The sequence below is a fragment of the Filicampus tigris genome, chromosome 2, assembly GCF_054856515.1.
Source record: "Filicampus tigris isolate MCC_2025a chromosome 2, RoL_Ftig_1.0, whole genome shotgun sequence".
Classification (NCBI taxonomy): Eukaryota; Metazoa; Chordata; class Actinopteri; order Syngnathiformes; family Syngnathidae; genus Filicampus; species Filicampus tigris.
Genome location: NC_141218.1, coordinates 35,188,444 through 35,208,724, shown reverse-complemented (window position 1 = coordinate 35,208,724; position 20,281 = coordinate 35,188,444). Strand labels below are relative to the sequence as shown.

Sequence of the window (20,281 nt, the reverse complement as noted above, 5' to 3'; positions counted from 1 at the left end):
GCTCTTCACTCCTCACTTTGTGATTGGGAGGGGCTGGTGCTTCGAGAGCAGGTATGACCAGGAATGGTAAGAGAAGGATGAATAGAAGAAAACACCATTTTGTTTTTGTTTTTTTGTTGAGGAATTAGCATTTCAACATGGCCAAAAGCTAAAAAAAAAAAAACAAACAAACAAAACAATATAAATATGGCTCTTTAATGCTCTACTCACAACCCTGCAAATTCAATGTGACCATTTTGCTTGTGTGTTTTACAGAGCTGGGCATTTTATTACAAATTGAGCGTCCGTCATTCATCATCTGTCAGCAGCGAGGGTACCCCTCCGTTGTCCGTTGTCCGGTTTGTCGACATGGCCGTCGTCACACCAGCATGTTCCTCCTTCTTCGCGCCCCCAAACTCCACCCAACCTGCATTAGCTGCCAATCACACTAACAATACTGGGTGCATTCTTCAAACTACCAATCAAACCCATTCAAACCCCCCACTGGCCGACATTTGAACATAAGTAGCAGAGCTGGGCAGTCCTTCCCGGGGGCGGACCGGTCCGTCCCTCTGTCCTGGACGGACGATCATTTTTGGGACGTAGTACGGGGGGCGAGAGGTGGATTTTAGTCAGGCCCAATAATCATCCCTCATGCGTGTGATGTGGTCGTGAGACAGCCAAAATTCATCTCACTCTGAACACTTCAAACCTCTGAACTGTGAGGCGGACGTGCTAACCAGTCAACCACCGTGCCGCCCATGTGTGGAACAGGTTGACATTAAAAATCAAGTTAAAAAGGTGAAGTTTCAAAGATGATTTTATGACAGCTAAGTACCGGTAACTGATTTAGTTAAGAGTCACAATTATTTATGAATTGTGGTATTATTGAATTTACAAACAAATCCATGTTTGGCTTAATAAATTACATGAATCAAAGGTTGATTTTGGCAACTGCTAAAGCAGCTGTGGTAAAGTTTACAATGATGCACCTTTATGACTGTAGGTGTAGAATAGCCTAAATTTGACAAAAGTAACAAGTACAAAGCAATTTATTAGCTTCGATAAATTTTGTGACTAAAATACTTCACACCAGGTGGTCGTCACTGGCTTTCTTTATTGCTTGCCAATAAATGAGGTGGCAGCAAAACGAATCATACACCAGCGACAGACTTGCCCAGTTATGACTCCACTTGTGGCGTCATGCGTCCTCCTTCCAATCTGTGTATGAGTGTGTGGGGGTGGGTGTGTGTGGGTGGGGGGGGGGGGTGCGTGTGTTGGGAAGAGCAAGTGAAGAAAAGGGAAAAGAGGAAAGCCATACTGGTATTCCATCTATTTCAGTCTCATAGAGCAGCATTAGGCTGCATACTGTATGTACACTCAGCCTACAGCCCATTGATTTGGTATATCTGCACAAAATAATCTCATAAGAATAAGCATAAAACCTACCTTCACAAAGAAAATACTGCTCGGGATGGCACGCTATGGTATGATTTTACACTATTATTGTCGTTGTTGAAGGGTGATAATAGGTCACCAAAAGTCAGCAATACAGGCTGCGGCTGCCCACAACCCTGAACTGGATAAGCGGTACAGAAAATGGATGGATGTATGACTATGGTTGCTTGCAGTGCGCTGCGTCACACTGAGACTTACTATATTGCACCTGTCATGAAGCTCGCATATGATGCAGCTCAGTTGTAAACCGTTGCAGATGACAACAAGCACAATAAACACATTGTTAAATGACACCTCTAAAGGAGCAAATTAAGTTGTGTAAAGGTGAAATTGACAATTATTATGTTGTGTTTTTTATATCACGTATATCTTGTGTTTCTGTTCAATTCAGGCTGCTGTTTGCAGAGCACCAAAGCCAACACTGAAGTACTACAGAGTACAAACATACCAATTTTGAACATCTTAACTGCCTTTTTAAACTGCTCCTCCCGCATCCATTTGGCTCAAGCTGCTGAGAGGTCACATGGGAAGCTAGTTGGCGGTTGCAACATGGCTACAAGCATACCTGAAGTGGAAGAAGCTCCACCAAACTTCACATCTAGCGTTAGGAAGTTTCGGTGGAAATAAAACAAACATGGCAACACATTTAAGCAGACATCACCCGATGTAAAAATAAGTGGAACCAGACAACAAGAAAAAGCACCCGTGCAACAAACTTTACCAGTGTCTCTTAGACAGCCATTGTCACATGATTCCAAGAGGGCAAAAGAAATCGACAGGGTGATTGCTCATTTTATTGCCATGGACATGCGGCTATTTTCTGTTGTGGAAAACGCCGGGTTTCTTAACATGCTGTGGACACTTGAGCCCTGTTATAAGGTTCCTTCGTGAACCTATTTTACCAGTACCGCAATTTCTGCTTTGTGCAATAAAACGAGAGCCAAATTAGCGACGGCTTTGTCAGCAGCCCCCGCTGTTGCTGTAACCGCAGACGGTTGGACGTCAAGAGCTACGCAGAGCTACCTGACTGTTACGGCACATATATATAACTGCGGAGTGGTACATGAAAAGCAACGTTGGTTAGACACGCCTGCTCGTAAGCCACACGACTGATGATTTAACCAGAAGTCTGAAAGAAGTTGTGGAGGATTGGAAGTTGGTGTGGACAAAAGCAACTACAGGTATACCTGTGACAACTGACAATGCCAGGAATGTGGTTAATGCTGTCACAACTGCTGGACCAGGGCCACAAATTGGATGCTTTGCGCATACAATTAATCCTGGCAAAGATGAGAAAACTCGTCACCTTCTTTCACAGAAGCACAACAGGAAACAATGTGTTAAAAAGAAAACAGCAGTTGCTCCAGCTTAGTGAAAACAAACTCATTCAAGATGTTCCAACTAGGTGGAACTCCTCCCATGATATGATGAAAACATACCTTGAACAGCAGTCTTCTTCTGTCTCGTCTTCCCTACTTCTGGAAATATGCCGTAGCAAACCCGCTGTGTATAATGGTTTGCTGTTATGCTTTTATTTTGAAGGCCGTGAAGTGTGAAGGAGGGCAAGTGTGGAAAATAAGTAACTTGTTCACTGTGACTTCTGGCGTTGACAACATCAGTGCTATTCCAGATATTCTTGAGCTCTGCAAGGATGACATCTTTGATGAGATGAGTTCCAAACTGTGTTTGCTTGGAGGCTTGGTAAAGCAGATATTTCCAAATGAGAAAATGGTCACATCCATTTATAAAGTTGTTGAAGTAGTTATTGCATACAAGACAATTAGCAATCGTTTTCCTAATGTGAAGAAACTTTTTAGGATGTATTTGTTGGCCCCTTTAAGTGTGGATTCACGAGAAAGATTTTCAGCGCTAGATATGAGTGAAGTCATCTAAGAAACACATTGACTGGAAAAAGATACATCAGTCCCTTAATTCTTCTCATGCACAAAGACAGAACTGAGAAACTTAATTTAATAGCAATTGCTAAAGAATTTGATGAACGGAAATGACAGAAAAATGCATTCTTTCGGGAGAGTTAAGTCTTTTTATTTTCTTTTTATCACAGAACAATACCAGGGCCTACAGACCTAGGATTATGGTGACCCTAAACACAATGTTATATGTGGCCCCAAAACACCTACACCACTGACACCAAAGCAAGTGTGTACTCAGTACGGCGCAGCACTGTGCCCTGCGCACGACCTGTGCACTTGTTGTGGCGCACATTCCTCCCTATCGGTATTAGCCTTGTTGGAGTTGTTGGTTGCTATAGGGTCACCAGGGCGCAAGCCCAATTATCAATTCACAAAAACAACTCACTGCGTGCTTGTTTTATCTTTCAAGAAGGCATCCAATATGTAAATAATAATTATAATAAAGACTTACACAAATCGATTGAATTTTCTCGTCAGTTTTCTTTACCATCTCTGAAGTACAGGAATCATACAATAAGCAGATCTGGGCAGCTTTTCCATCCTCCCAAGATGGGCGAGGGCAGAAAAGGGGCGCGGTCTAACATGCAGCCCTCACATTTATACTGTCTTCAAAATCTAAACATAATGTGGGTTGGTCTCCTCCTTGGCTGGCCCTGCCTATGGGGCTGATCTTCACCAGCTGGTCCCGTGCTCAGATCAGGGCACGCTGACTTTGAACTGAGTATGCGATGTGTAATTCCCAATTTGTTTTTGGTTAACCTGTTGGCTAATATAAAACCATTCTTAAAGATTCAGATCCTTCAGCCTATATATTTATATATTATATATTATATTTATAGTATTCACAATTCCGATTCTTTCAGGACAGGGTCAAAAAACGTTGCATGGTTTAAATAAGGGGTGTCCAAACTATCCATTTCTAGTGGCCCACATAATAGACTAAAATGAGTATTTGTCATGTTCTTTGCCTGCATTGTACTACAGTAGTACTTTCTACACTGGGTGGCAACATAGAAGAAGAGAAAAACGTTGTTCTCATCTGTCACTTCCTTGTTTTCAACCAATCACACATCATTCCATAGGGCCACTGGCCACCCTAAAATCCTGAATAAATATTGATGTTTTTGTTTATAACCCTCACAGTTCAGAGGTTGTGGGTTCGATCCCGGCTCCGGCCTCCCTGTGTGGAGTTTGCATGTTCTCCCCGTGCCTGCGTGGGTTTCCTCCGGGTACTCCGGTTTCCTCCCACATTCCAAAAACATGCATGGTAAGTTGATTGGACTCTCTGAATTGCCCCTAGGTGTGATTGTGAGTGCGGATGTTTGTCTCTGTGTGCCCTGCGTTTGGCTGGCAACCAATTCAGGGTGTCCCCCGCTTACTGCCCCAAGACAGCTGGGATAGGCTCCAGCTCGCCCGCGACCCTAGCGGTATGGATAATGAATGAATGAATGAATGTTTATAACCCGTCTGTTTTTTTAACGAGACAGTATCCAGTATAACAATAAAACATTATAGCCTTTGCCTCCTACTTTTCTATATGTGGCTCTTGGAAGAACAAGTTTGGGTACCTCCTATAGCAAATACATACTGTATGCTAACATTAGCTTGTTATTCGCATTTGAGATGACCCACAGCGACATCAATTTTGCCAATAGATTTAAGTGTTTTATTATTTTACCCATCCGATTCTGACCTCACTAACGTTCTGCGCACTGTAGGCTCGAGGCTCGCAAAACAGCTCCTCAAACATTGTACTGTTAACTTCAACAGTTGAGTAACTTCCTTTGTATAGTGTAGGATCATAATACTGTATGTGTTAAATGCTTGCCCTTTCTGCATCCATTGCAGCCTGGTCATCCTGGAAGGGGGATTCCCCCATCTGCAGCCCCTTCTCAAGGTGTCTCTTTTTTTTCCCCAGAGTTTTTTTTAATCGTTTTTCCTTTTCTTTCTGGGGGTTAAGCTCAGGGGATGTTAATATTTGTCAACTGTGGGCATGTGAAGCCCTATGAGACGTTTCTGTGATTAAGGGCTATAAATAAATTTGACTTGACTTGACGAAGTGTTGCATTGAGTTAATTGTTCATTTACTTGACCAAAGTTAAGCAACACTTTTGATCTGCGCGATGTGAACATGCATGCGGTGTGCATACTTATTCCGGTCGGCGGATAGCGCATGAAATTGAGGAACCCAAATTTTAAAATGGGAATGATTACTCCTGGTTCAGAACAATAGGGTTTTGCCAAAGTTTCTATTTTTAGAACAGCAAACTGTGCATGCACGGCAGCCATATTGCTTTCGGACAAACTTGAGACACAATGCCCAACCCAATGCTCCTGTAATATAAGTCATCCATAGTCAGTTTTAGGAGGTTGGCAAGGGATGGAGGCTCCCACCATTACCATATGCCACCTCATTTTGCCACCCCTGTTGACAGTGAATCTATCAATACTAAATTCACATTTTTATTATAAATGTTCCTTATACTGTATTCAGAGGTGGGCGGAGGTCTTCTTCTACTTGTTGTTGTTGTTCTTCTTCTAAGTAAATAAAAAAAAATTACAGTATAATGAAAATAAAATATTTTGTTGGTGCTATAATTATAAATATAATCAACAAAGAGGGTATACCTGCTCAAAATGAAATACAAATAACTGATTTCAAAGATAGCACATAGGAATGCTTCAAGCCACTAAAAAAATGTAGTGGAAATAATTATAATTATTTTATAATGATATCAAATGTAGAACAATAATCTTATAATTACAATTGTAATTATTTCCACTACATTTTTTTAAATGGCCTGAAGTATTATTATGTGCTGTCTTTGAAATCAGTTATTTGTATTTCATTTTGAGCAGGTTTGCCCTCTTTGTTGAAAGTGCCCCCTGAGGACTATAATCTTGCCCCAAACTACACGAGTTGCTTCAGCGCCTCTGCTCAACTCATCTGGGGTCTGACTCTGAGCTGTGGCACATGATACAGAAACGTCTGTGTGACCTGTCAGAATTTGTGATTCGGGGGCAAAGTTGGACGAGCTTTTTATTAGACCTGCGTTTCTGCATTAATAAATTACATGTGGGAATACGACATCTCACTTTCATTCTTTGTTGTTTTAATTTCCATATGTTTGAACACATATATGCATTGCATATGTAGAAAAATATGAATGTGAAAATCGATGTCCACTGTTTACAGACTATGTGTGAATAGCCTATACAGTATACTGCAGGCCTATGTGTGTATACAGTAGGCTTATATGTACTGTGTATACATGGCCTACAGGCTTGTAAGGTAACTGAGTAGAAAGATAGCATTTTTTGTAAAACTTTGTACAGTTCTCTATTTACAATACACCGAAAAGACAATACAAACATGTAGACACACACGCGCGCGCACACACGCACGCACGCGTTTTAAAATACCCACGCATTGGCGCAGCGGAAGTTTTTAAGCAAGCTTATCTGCATCTTTATCTGGGCTGGGGATGTGCTGCAGAAAGACAGGTCAAAGGGGACGAAGCATTAGGGATATGAAACACATGCCAGACGTTCAATTTACAGTCGCTACAACAGTTTACAAGGCAGCTAACAACTAAACGTTTCATTTTGTGCACGTCTCAAACGGATGCATGCTGCGAGTTGGCACTTTGGACGAGAGAAAATGTGGACAACGTCTCGGGTTTACTTTATTAGGCCAATTATTAGGACAGTGTTGACTCTCAGTGCGCTCGGAAGGATTCCACGTCCATTCATCAGCTGCGGAGGCGCACAAATAGTCTTTAAAACTATAAACATCGTCCAGGTCGGAGCCAGGGGGACCCATTTAGCCCGTGGCTGCGCTAAACGCTGCAGATAAAACAAACGATAATACTGTCTGTCTCCCGGCACAGTCTCCACTCGCATTAAGCAGCTTCGTACACGTAACACGCACACACACACACACAGTGACAGCAACACGTATACACGATTTACGCGTCAGTGCAAACAGCATAGCTGACTTCTCGAATCACTTCACAATTCGGACTTTTTTTAGGGATTCTAATTAATTTGTTTAACCTCAAGCCGTGGATGCAAAGTAATCTTACCTTCAGATGTGATCTGATTATTCAAAAAAAAGTTAGATGTAGCGCAATAAGCACAACATTTTCGCAACGATCACGATAAGATTTAGGGTGACCAATATGCAAAAGCAAAACACAGAGACGGTAAAACAAGTAGCACAGCACATTTACAGTAGGCATAATCAAAAATATAAATAAATAAATCAAAACAAACAAAAATATTTGAATAGCCTATACCGTTTTCTCCTATTTTCAGGCAAATTTAGCAAAATGTTGACTGGGCATTTCAGCTTTTCATTGAACTATATTCTCACAGTAACATAAATAAATAAATAAATAAATGTTCAAGTGTGTGCATATGCTTGATTTGCAAAAATACAGTTTGATTAAAAAAGGCTTGTTACAGACAACATGTAATTGTTTTTAATTGAGAAAAAAAAACGATCAGATAATGTTTTAATAATCTCCAGAGGGGAAATTCATAATTGTATCTTAATTTTAAATGTTGTGATATTGCGACTTTTATTCATATTGATTTTTGATAGTTTTTTAGATAGATTTTTGGGGAAGCTCGATAGTTAAATATTTTCTGTATCTTCAAGGATGATACATCACGATATCACATTGTGTCTCACCGCTGGATAAAAGCAAGCCAGAGGCAAATGAATTGGGGGCCCATTAGATGGTTTAAGTCGCGGGTGTCACATATAGCACTTCTTTGGGATAACTGGGCCGGCAGCGTGGGTGGGTGTGGTTGCTTGTGTGTGTGTCCAGGTTTGTTGTCGTCTGTTATCACGTCCAGATAAGGCCGACAGTGGCTCCAGCATCTTTCGGAGGCAGACGGCGGAGTGTGTAGCTCCTGGTTTCAGGTTCCGTATTCAAACCTTTTGTCTGCTCAATTTCTTGACCTTTTGGCTGCCCCATTTCCTCGTTCACGATGAGCGACGAGATGACACCCAAAGTGTGCAGACCCGCTAAACCTATCTGTCTCATTAAAGTAAGGGGGAAAAAAACAATACATGGACATTGTCGTTACAAATATTTTATATTCTGTATCTCTAATTTAGATATGTCTAGCACATAATTCGATGCTATTTAGCCCTTCACAGAGCAAAATGAAACATTTGGTCACCTTGGCCTCATTAAAACCCTAATCTTTTTTTCCAGCATGGGCTAAAATAAAAAAAGATAAAATGATGATAGTTAAAATGTTGTAATTACGTACAGTAAAAATATATATAATTATCAAGGTACGGTATTTTGGAATTAGGTAGCACAGTGCGTGGAAATGTGCAAAAGTGCAAGTAATATTTGGTCGCTTACATGTTTATTTAACGAAAATTAAGCTTGCATGGTTAAAACAAAATATATTGAATGTGTGCGTCGCATCAATCAGGCCCGTAGATGTTTACTCAATCAATACTTTCATTGTTCAAAAAAACAACTGGCGCTTAATATTCACAAATTAAACTGTATTAAAATACCCTCCCAAATGTTTCAGCCGCTTTGCAACTATGTTAAAATGTTTTATTTGGGTATAAAGTGTGGTGTGTAATATTTTTGTGCATTTACATGCAGCCATGTCCTATCATCGGGTTACGAAAGTTATGCGTACGTAAGTCACAACGCGTCTTATCAATAACCTGCATCGATGTAGTAAAGCATATCATTTAGTAAAGTTACAATATATTGTATTTCTAGGCCATGTACGTAAAACAACCAAATGGGAAAACAGCAGTAACCGCAGTAATTTAGCGTGCCTTCTTGAGCCTTGTGACGAGGCTTTCGTTTTTTGGACTGCGTTATAACCGACGACCTACAACAGAAGAGGCCATGAATGAACATAGAATTGCCCTTGATGCTAATATTGTTCACGTAAATAATTCAATTTTGTGCAGCAACAAACGGGGTTCATTTTAGGCTTCCTTTGTACTAATCATAGAAACATCTTTAATAAATAAGCAGTGTCACTGAAAACTGAACATGAGTTTACGTGAAGTTTGGCTACAGGTCTTGCATGTCATCGTGCAGGTGCGAAAGCAAGAATTGAGATTCAGCGGAAACCATTCAATACAGGTGTTTCTAATATTTGATTATTTTGGTACTTTTTCTAATTCGTTTCTTTCTTTCTTTCTTTTTTGCTATGGTAGGGGGAAATATTTCAAACAGTTCTCAGTGGACAGTCCAGCGTCATAAATTCACTAATAAACACCCACAATAATAAACACATTGGTGAATGAATATCGGGGTCATTATTGCTCTCTTTGTAAAGGCATACTATTCATTTCAACCTTAGCTTGTGCACGTGCACCTAATAAATTACCTGCTGAGTGGCGCAGTTTACTGTAGCAAGTTTCACTTCGTTTGCAGTGAATGACAACACAGGGTCCAACATGTGTCAGACCTCAATCGTGTCAGTTGGAAGTACACCACAGGGACCATCCTGAAAGGGTCCTGCATGGCCTACTCTTACCCACTCCCACATTCTCCGTGCGTCATTACGCACGAAAACGAGCGAGCGAGCGAGCGAGAGAGAGAGAGTCCAAGAAAAAACAGTATCTGCGTTTGTCGTTCAAAATGACTGAAGACTTCACTGAGGACCTGTGTGTGGTATACCAAAGAAATAGTTCCACCTGGTAAACATTGCCAGGAAGAAGGACTTGTCGTCTTCTCGTTGCTTCTGCATGACAGTTTAATAGTTGCTGGCGATGTTTCCGAGCCCCAGCACGTCTACGCCCTTCTCTGTCAAGGATATATTAAACCTAGAGCACAGCCATGAGCTCATGTCTTCTTTGGAGCTTTCTTCTCGTATGGATTGCTGCAGCGCGCCCACCAGCACAACCTCGTCCTGCCTCATGCTGGGCCGTCTCAAGCACGAGCCTCTGCGGGACATGTCCACTGGGGTCCCGCTCTTTGACGAGGATCTCCACCATCAGGACCCCAAATTCGCTGCAGCCATTTACGGAAAACCACGCACGCAGATGGACGGAGTGGTGAAGGAGGTAGCACCAGGCCTGTTCAATGACAAACATGCAAAAGGTGAGTTTGTCATAAAAATGAGGATATCTGCACAAATAAAACAAGGCGCAGCTTCATATAAGACATTTGTTTCATTCCCCCCCAAGTTTCTTACCGACTGGCCGGCTGTACAATCAAATAATGTAACAGGTCATATGTAGGTGACTTTTCATAAAACACGGTTATAAAAAAAGTTATAAAAAAAATAATAATAACAGTACATGGTACAGTGACAATACATTTAACCCTTAGTCTAATGTTTTCAGTGGGACTGGGACCCTGAGACCAATAAAATAACATGAACCCGCTGAACATATTAGGCAATTTGCTGAAAAAAACATACAGCTCTAGGGGTAAAAAATAAGAGACCACTACAAATTAAGAGTCGATGCCTATCGCCGAGATGTAAAAAACAAACAAAAGAAAACAGAACAGAAAAATAACCGCCAGTGTAAAAATCTTTTTTGTAAACGTCAATGACACAGCACAGTGACGACCATTGGCTGCAAACATTTTTCTTTAATCATAATAATGATAATAAACATAAACATATTTAATGTATCACACTTTGATAGGACTAGCCGAAAAACGCACCAACATGGTAGTTATAGAAGAGACCAATGATAACAATTATTTTCTATTTTTTTGGTCAACCAATGCTTTTTATTATTTTATTAAAGGCCTATATTTTCGTATGCTTATTTTCATCTATCCAAGCAATGCATACTGTACTGTAATCCACTAAAGTTCAGGTACACTTTATTCAATTCCTCTTATGATTATCTACCATCCATCATCCATTCTTTGAACTGCTTATTTTGCTTATATTATTATTATCATTATCATTATTATTGTATTATTATTATTATTGTTGTTGATATTATTATTACTAGTAGCAGTAGTATCATTATTGTGATTATTATGATTATTAGATATTGTTAACGAACGGCATCTTTTTTTCCTTTTTTTTCTGTGTGTCTGGTCTTTTTCAATTAGAGGAGTTGAGTCCTCCGGCCGAAGCCGCAGACGACACGAAAGCCGACGATCCGAGCCGACCGAAGGGCCGCAGACGCCGGAAGCCGCGTATCCTCTTCTCGCAGGCGCAGGTGTACGAGCTGGAGCGCCGCTTCAAGCAGCAGAGGTACCTGTCCGCCCCGGAGAGAGACCACCTGGCCGGGGTCCTCAAGCTCACCCCGACGCAGGTTAAGATCTGGTTCCAGAACCGAAGGTACAAGTGCAAGCGGCAGAGGCAGGACCAGAGCCTGGAGATGGTGGCCCTGCCGCCGCCACCGCCGCCGCCCAGGAGGGTGTCGGTGCCGGTGCTGGTGCGGGACGGCAAGCCTTGCATGGCGGCCGAGCCGAGCCCCTATTGCGTGGCTCACGTCAACCACTTCGCTTACAACAACTACCCGCAGTTTAGCGGCTACGCCAACAGCGCCTGCGGCACAAACTATGCGTGCAGTTATCCCGCGGCCGCCGTGCAAACGGCATCGTCTAATAATGGGAATTACGTGAACTTCGGCGTGCACGGGGAGCTCAACAACGTGCAGCCCACCTTTCCCACCTCCAACGGTGGAACTTCGCTACACGGCATTAGGACTTGGTAACTGGTTACTTTACAGACGGCATGCAGTAGTATTATTAGTGAGTGGGACGAAACACTTTCGTTCATGTGTTTGAGTATTTAACGATATGTCTGTTTCTGACAAAAGATATTGTCATGTTTTCTGTGGCAGAGCAAACAATAATTATACAAGTAAATAAAAAGCACAGATATGTGATACTTTTGTCAATATCCCGCGGTGGTAATTTAGGGGTGTTGAATTGTACTTTATCATATAAACAACAATTGTTGACTCACATGAAGAAAAACGAGGCAACTAAAATGTTAAGACACAGCTCCCAGTATAATTCAGTAGTCTCGTTGTTGTGAATGATGAGCGTAATATCTCATTTAAGGTTTGTTTCTGATCCCGGGATTCTAAAATTACCCCCCACCACCCCCATAAAACCCGCCTAATATCACTAGTACGTCAAGTGAACAATCCTGTGAACTAAAAGGGGCTGTCCACGCTCAGACCTCATACATATGGCTTGTGTCGAGTTAAAATGTTCAAGTGGCTATTATGAGGCTTCATTCAATGTGCTTAAATAAGGTTAAAAGGTTGTTAGTAGTTTACATATTTTACAACCTGCTGTCAGCCACATATACACTCACTCAAACTGTTGAATGGCTGCAGCCGCTGCAGAGATGCATGGCTGCATGTACACTACATGCCCTTGACTTTCAGGAACACAAATAAAAAACACTCAAAGCTCATTCTGGTCAGATTTCCGAATTATACATCTTATTTTACTTGCAGCACAATATTGGGATGTGAAAGACAAGATTTAAGTTAGGATAATAACTTTTATACAACACGCATGAGAGAGTTGCAGTGTAAAAAAAGTTACTAATCCATTGAGATGCATTCAAAGATGAACACAATAAGACACACAATTAGGCTTTGCTCATTAAGGATATGCCATAAGTTGTCCTATTACATATCGGTTCTGTGTTTGTTTTACACGCTCAGCACTATCTTGTAAAAAAAAAAGACAACTCAGACAACCAGATGCTCTGTCAAAGTGAATTTTTCTAGGAGCATGTTGGAAACCAACTGCTGCCACATCATTGAATGACGCTTAGCAGCTTCTCTGCACGTCTTCTCACATTGAATAACTCCGTGACACATTTCAAGCATCCATACAAGAATGACTATTTATTAAATAAATACGTATACGAACATATTTAAAATGACGGCAACGTGAGACTGTTGCGGCGAGGTCACGCAGCTCCTCTGGACACGCTCTCCTACGAGGTGCTGAAAAGCCAACGTCAGATAACAAATCCACACACACCAAAAATACCCCCCAGCCACATTGGAGAGGGGAAAAACGGGCAGGGCAGAGTTTGCTTTTCCGGGTCTTATCTGAAGAAAGACAGGGATGTGTGCTGTTCTGTCTCGGCCATTCACGTACGCTCCGGGCTACAAAGATATGTGCGCTTTTTCAGCTTGCAGGAGTAACAGGTGCAATGTGAGCCACCAACACAGTGAATCTTTCCAGTCTGAGCACAACACAATGAAGATTGTGTTTGAAATTTGAACACAACCCATTAAAGGAGAGAGAAACTGAAAGACCATCACTGTTGCGTGAACAACATATTCCCATGATTCAGAACTCTGAGTTACTTTTTGGATGATTCGTTTTTCCATTCAATCAATACAGTTAGTGTTATTTCCTTTTTTTTTCATAAGTTGTACTTTATGAATCTTCAGTCACCAAAGCTTTTAAGTACAGTTGTGGATTTTGTACCTACTACAGTGGTTTATGTTGGCACTACTTGACATAACAAGTCCACCCTTTTTTAGAAAAACAGAACCGGTTCTTTAAGCAAGGAGCAGCATTTTGTTCAACGTACTACATGGAGACTCGGTGGCTTCTACATTGTTAACTAACATGTTGTTAGCTCGCTGGCTTCTACATTGAGTAGAAGCCAGCGAGCTAACAACATGCAGCATGTTGGAAATCGTTCGTGCCCACTTGGGGAAAGTACTGGAATGCGTTCCTGCCGTGTGTGCCTCAAAAGAAAGGGAAGAGTCTTTTCTTCAGGATGTAGAGCACTGTGGCGAGGAAGAGGGCCAGCGCGAGGAAAATGAGCAGTTTATCAGTAAGCTCCCTGCGGTTGTACTTGGTGATGAGTTTCCTCCCCAGCTGAATGGTCCCCGTCATGGTCTTAAATTCATCGTTGGTTTCTTGGATGGTCCTGGATGAAGTTGCTAGAAACAGCAGAAGAAAACATTTAAATACAATGCAAACCACCCTGACTCCAACTCCAGGAAGTCAATATCTAATACACGTGATTAACCACCCCCCAAAGAGGATCAGTCCAACCTAGTGTCGTCATCGTCTCCTCGCTCTGATTAACCTGTTGGGCCATCATTCGACTGATGCTCATCAGATTCTTTGTAATGTCACTGGACGTCTGGGCCAGGCCTTCTTTGGTGGTCTTCCTGATTGATAAATAAATAACCATGATAAGAAACCATGATTACAAAACAAAAAACAAACCCTGCGAAACCTTCAAACACCCCTCGGGGTTAACTCCACAAACGTGTTTGGCTGCCCCGCCGCCAAAACCTGCACCGCAGCACCCCACAATGTCACCACAGAATGGTATCAGTGATAGAAAAGAGGCAATATGTGATACCCATTAAACGGGACAAAAACGTACACACGTCTCGTCACAGAAGCTCAGAAAATGTCAATAATTTGCTAAAGCAAAGGGAACCGTTCTCATGGCTTTTTACAGTGCACAGAGAAAAGTCAAACATTTTCAGTGTACTACTACGCTGTGCCGCAACATGCGCTGAGGTCTATTGTAAGACATGCAGCACAATTAAGAGCAAGAAGTAGCAGCAGAGAAGGTCCCCTATATAAGCACCAGTATTAGTACTTCTTACCAAAGAACAGAGAGAATATACGCCTGTATTGTTGTATGCTCTGTTTGCATTTGTTGCTGCTCCGTGCGTGTTAAGCAGCAGTTATTTGAAGGTTTATTATTACTGTAACATCAATGCTAATTTCCATTAGCCTGTCTATAGCATGTTACATTGAATGTTTATGTTAAAAAGTGGACTTTCCCAAGATATTATTTGGTTTGCTTTAAAAGGTTGGCATACGTTTAAATCTCCTTTTTTAAATGTGTGTTTTACAGTAAACTTCAACTGGGAGTACGAAATAAACTGCTTGAAGCAAGCACTCTTGGCCTCTTATTTGGAGAACTGTGGGAACAGGCGCTACGGATTGTTTTGAAAAACGTGCTTCAATGAGTTTCAGTGTGTTTTAAAAGGTTTAATGTGTGTAAACGTGTGAGGGGTAAAACTATTTATAGATTTTTCATATGGTCTCTCTAACTTTCATCTATCATTTTATTTTAACATAATATTCAACCTTTAATAAAAGGTCAACGTAAATATTAAAGAGTGAAATAAACTGGTGAATATAATACACTCAGTTTTAAACAATGTGCTTTAGTAGTGCTGGGCGATACGTCAGAAAAACTGTCGCAAACTAAGTATATCATATCAGTTAACATTGATTATTACTGATTTAGTTTTTAACCTATTAAAAAAAAAGTTAACTATTTTTCTATACATCATTAAGAGGACCGCCTGTAATAAATAAATAATCGGCAAATGGAAAGCAGAGGGCACGCGCTCTAACAGTAAAAGGCAGAAATGGTCATTTCATTTCAAAACAGCGGTTAACTTTTTCCCATGCATGAATGCATTTGTCATGCATGAAGTTGGCTTGTTTTCCACAAACACCCTTCTTCACATGCACACGACACCTACATCGCATGTCCTCAAAGGGACATTTTGTTTGACTTTTATTTTCTCTCATTATAGAGTGCTTAACTTATTTCTACACGCCAATAACAGACAGCAACGTTAAAACAATACAGTACTTCAAACAGTGCCTGTACAGTTGTGGACTGGCTTATTTCAAGTCAATTAAACAAACAAAGTTGGTGTTGACGTGCAACAAACTGGAGCTCAATCAATGCTACACTGTACGAGTTTCTATCCGCTCCAGCTGACTCTGATGCGTTTGTTGAAAGTGACACACTATGCCCTCACCTCTGTCTCGCGCTGCTATTGGCTCCATTAAGCAGCGCCTGCTTCTCCATATTGTCGATTGACAATTTGCTGGCCAGGTTGGACTTTCTCCAGGTAGTCTGGTTGCTGCCAGAAACACACATGTGCGCACGGACACGCACACACAGACGCGCTTTCAGAACATACGGTCATTGGCACGTTTGCAGGGGGGCAGAACAATTATAAAAAATCCCATTAATTTATTTATTTTCGTGATTATCCTCACTAGGCTCGTACGTGAGCTGAAGCCTATCCAAGAAGCGCGTTGCAACCGGCAGTGCACATACAGACAAAAAAGCACTCACACTTTTCGACAATTTAGAGCCTTCACATTAAATCAACATTCATGTTTTTGGAATATGGCAGTAGTATATAGTAATTGAAATACAGCCCGGCAGATATTTGCATTGGATAAAAAAAGTTACCTCAGCATCTGTTTCCTGTGTCCTTCCACCTGACTGATCAAGGCCAGCTTGTCGGACTCTTTGTCCTGCTCCATCGCCATCTGTTCTAAATCCTGCCACAGAGACAATCAATCAGTGTTAAGCCTGACATGCTATGCAACTAGTCAGTGCTTTGTGAACTTCTTACTTGTATGCGCAATCGTAGATTGTGAAAACTCTTCTTCACCTCGACGTTCAGTTCTGTCAACTTGCTTTGAGGACCCCGGCACTCATTGATATCCTGGTAGAACATGACACACGGCATTTTGGTAAGAGCACTATCAGCAAAGTACACCCTCATATTATCAACGATATATATTGATGTGAACACAACAACGGCCAGAGCAGTTGGCAGCAAAGGTGCACGCCATTTGCTTACCAAGATGTCGAGAATTTGTTCATGAGAATTTAACCCTCAACTTAGTATTTGGCCTGCCCATTATATCGATTTCATGGATCATTTTGTGTCCATGTTTTCCACTATATTGTGGCCATAAATAATTATATATTTTTATTTAAAAAATCTAATATCATGTGTGGGGCTCTGTAGATGTTCTTGGATCTATTCTGTGCAGCTTTTTTTTTTCTTTCTGATTTCCTTCATCCTCCATTACAGCAAAAAAAATACATTATTATAATGGAGGCTTGATTTTTAATAAACGGATAATAGTTTGTCATTTTTTAGACATGTTGCGAGTCAAACCCTAAGCATGCAGTCATTCCTAAACTGAAGAGTCCTGGGAGTCTGGGACCCAATTCTAAATCCACTAAGGCCCACGACAACCTTAAATCACAAGTCAGGAAGCTGTAGGCAGCTACAAATTTGAACTGAATGGCCACAAGTTAGCATTTTGTGTACATGTTATATTTATATTGTTTCCACAAAAATAAATACATTCAAAAACCAAAGTTCCATGTGCCCCCTTTTCAACTTTGAGCACCTTCCCTTCCAAAGGCAAGCCCCCAATTGCAAATATTGTGTAGGCTAGTTTTCATAACTGTGTTGCATAGATAGTGTGCTGTATTTGCAAAGCATCCATCCATCCATTATCTATACCGCTCCTCCTCACAAGGGTCGCAGGCGTGCTGCAGCCTATCCCAGCTGTCGGGCAGTGGGCGGGGGACACCCTGAATTGGTTGCCAGCCAATTGCAGGGCCCACAGAGACAAACATCCGCATTCACAATCACACCTAGGGGCAATTCAGAGTGTCCAATCAATCAACCAAGCATGTTTTTGGAATGTGGGAGGAAACCGGAGTACCCGGAGAAAACCCACGCAGGCACGTGAAGAACATGCAAACTCCACACGGGGAGGCTGGAGCCAGGATCGAACCCACGACCTCTGAACTGTAAGGCGGACGTGCTAACCAGTCGACCATCGTGCTGCCCCTTTTGCAAAGCAAAGAGCAGAAAATAATGAAAGCTTTCCTCAAACAAGTGGGTAGGATAAGCCTGAGTTTAGAGCACTGAGTTGACTATGACACAGGATTAAATACAGTATATTCTTAACTTTTGATCTGAAAGGGCCGAAGTACGGAGTCAGATGTCTCCCTGTCAGTGGGCTTTTTACGATAATGGATGACTGAACTTCACATTATCCCTCAGCGTCACCTATTGTCCACATTATCAACATGTAACACTTTGACTCAACTTACATGTCTTGATTGTTGAACTTTAGAGCAATTCGGAAGGTGTGACGACATGTGAAGATCAGAATGTAACTGTTTTAATGGCAGTAAAAGCCCTTCTGATCAGGCTGCCCTCCCCTTTCTCATCCACACGTTTTCTGAAACGCTTCGAAATTGATTGATTGATATTGCCGTTATGGCCACATTTGGACTTTCACACTCAACATATGGAAAGAGAGAGAGTGAGAGAGAACGAGGGAGAGAGAGAGAGAGAGAGAGAGAGAGAGAGAGAGAGAGAGGACGAGAGAGAGAACACGAGAGAGAGATCGAGAACTTTGGGGCATCAATGGTAAAGGTGTATGTGTCCAGGGCACCCTGCAACCGTTCACACTTGTACAAATGCTGCATTCGAGGAGGGTTAACTCACCAAGCATATGGAGAGGAATATGGGGAGAACATGCAGACCTCATCACACAGTAAAGCCGGTGTCGAGATTCGAACAGCCTCAGAACAGCGAGGCAGGCGTGCAAATCACTCGAACGCCATGCCCATATATTGCATATACGTATATATTTCTATGTTACGAGGCTGGGCTAACCAATTCCTTTTTAACAACAGGATAAGATACTAGTACAATTTATAGTGATACGATACTCGTTCTGGAATATTCCGTTGTTGCTGTCGTTTTAGATATGTTGTTTAATTGAACTGAAAACAGATTTAATTCCCCATGTAAAACAAATAGCTCGTTATATTTTAAATAAATAGGCATCTATTTTCCTCCACGTAGGTAGCTCGTTATCGGCTCATGCAGTAGCAGAATATTGCTTCATAAAAACATTTCCACGAAATGAAAATGTTAAAGACCACCGTATTCTGACGTTCTGACATTCTGAATTAATAAATCTAAATAAAAATTCACACCTGGATAAGAGCCTTCACTTCCAGGTCATATTTTAATATTTCTTGTTCGCATATTCGGACGTGGACATCGGAAGACGCCATCTTGCCAACGTCACTTGAGCTGGTACGGCAAGCAAAAAGGACAAACCTATTTCCGCCTTTCGTCATGACTTCTTTTCACGTAACCGCGAATGACTTTAGACAACAGCCGTGGCCAAAGTATTGAAATGAACAATATTGTTATTTCACAAAGTTTGCAGCTTCAGTAGTTTTAGATCTTTTTGTCAGTTACTACAATTAAATATATTAAACATTTCATATGTGTCATTTTTTTTTTTTTACAATTACAATAAGTTTATGCAAAGAGTCAATATTTCCAGTGTCGATCCCTTCTTTTTCACGACCTCTACAATTCACCCTGGCAAGATGTAAATTACCTTCTCGGCCACATCCTGACTGATGGCAGCCCATTCTTGCAGAATCAATGTTTGGAGTTTGGCCGAATTTGTAAGTTTTTGTTTGTCCACCCGCATCTTGGGAATTGACCACAAGTTCTCAATGGGATTAAGATCTGGGGAGTTTCTTGACCATGGACCCAAATTTTCAGTGTTTTATTCTCTGAGCCACGTAGTTCACTTTTTCCTTATTGCAAGGTGCTTGATCATGTTGGGAAAGGTATTTCTCTTCACTTAACTGTTCTTGGGTGGTTGGGACATTACTCTCAGATGATGTTTTGGTACCATTCTCTATTCATGGCTGCATTCTTAGGCCAAATTGTGAGTGAACCCAGTCCCTGGGCTGAGAAATATGCACACATATAAATGGTTTCTGGCTTTACTGTTGGCATGACACAGGACCGATGGTAGCGCTCACCTTTTCTTCCCCAGACAACATTTTTTCCAGATACCCCAAACAATATCAAAGGGCATTCATCAGACAAAATGACTCGACCCCAGTCCTCAGCAGTCCAATCCTTGCACCTTTTGGAAAATATCGGTCTGTCACCAACATTTTTCCTGGAGATGTGGCTTCTTTGCAGCCCTTCTTGACACCAGGTAATCCTCCATAAGTCTTTGGCTCACTCTATGTGCAGATGCACTCATACCTGCCAGCTGTCATTCCTGTGCAAGTTTTGCACTGGTGCTGCGCCAATC

At 41.5% G+C, this 20,281-nt stretch overlaps 2 protein-coding genes across 3 annotated transcripts; one reads left to right on the top strand and one right to left on the bottom strand.

Moving 5' to 3' along the window:
* Positions 1 to 10,140: 10,140 nt before the first annotated feature.
* nkx2-5 (NK2 homeobox 5) lies at positions 10,141 to 12,187 on the top strand. Of its 2 annotated transcripts, none has more exons than XM_086023393.1 (2): positions 10,141 to 10,471; positions 11,447 to 12,187. In XM_086023393.1, exons 1-2 carry the CDS (start codon positions 10,141 to 10,143, stop codon positions 12,055 to 12,057), a joined length of 942 nt encoding a protein of 313 aa, XP_085879519.1. In that variant the 3' UTR covers positions 12,058 to 12,187. The 2 variants fall into 2 exon arrangements, with proteins under 2 accessions (XP_085879519.1, XP_085879518.1); XM_086023392.1 differs by having other exon boundaries at positions 10,141 to 10,479; positions 11,449 to 12,187.
* Positions 12,188 to 13,184: 997 nt separating this feature from the next.
* On the bottom strand, positions 13,185 to 19,300 carry bnip1a (BCL2 interacting protein 1a). The gene is made up of 6 exons (XM_086024574.1): positions 19,149 to 19,300; positions 16,744 to 16,836; positions 16,578 to 16,669; positions 16,135 to 16,239; positions 14,387 to 14,505; positions 13,185 to 14,271 (listed from the first exon to the last, which is right to left on the bottom strand). The coding sequence occupies exons 1-6, from the start codon at positions 19,293 to 19,295 to the stop codon at positions 14,075 to 14,077; spliced, it is 753 nt and encodes a 250-aa protein (XP_085880700.1). The 5' UTR covers positions 19,296 to 19,300; the 3' UTR covers positions 13,185 to 14,074.
* Positions 19,301 to 20,281: the final 981 nt, after the last annotated feature.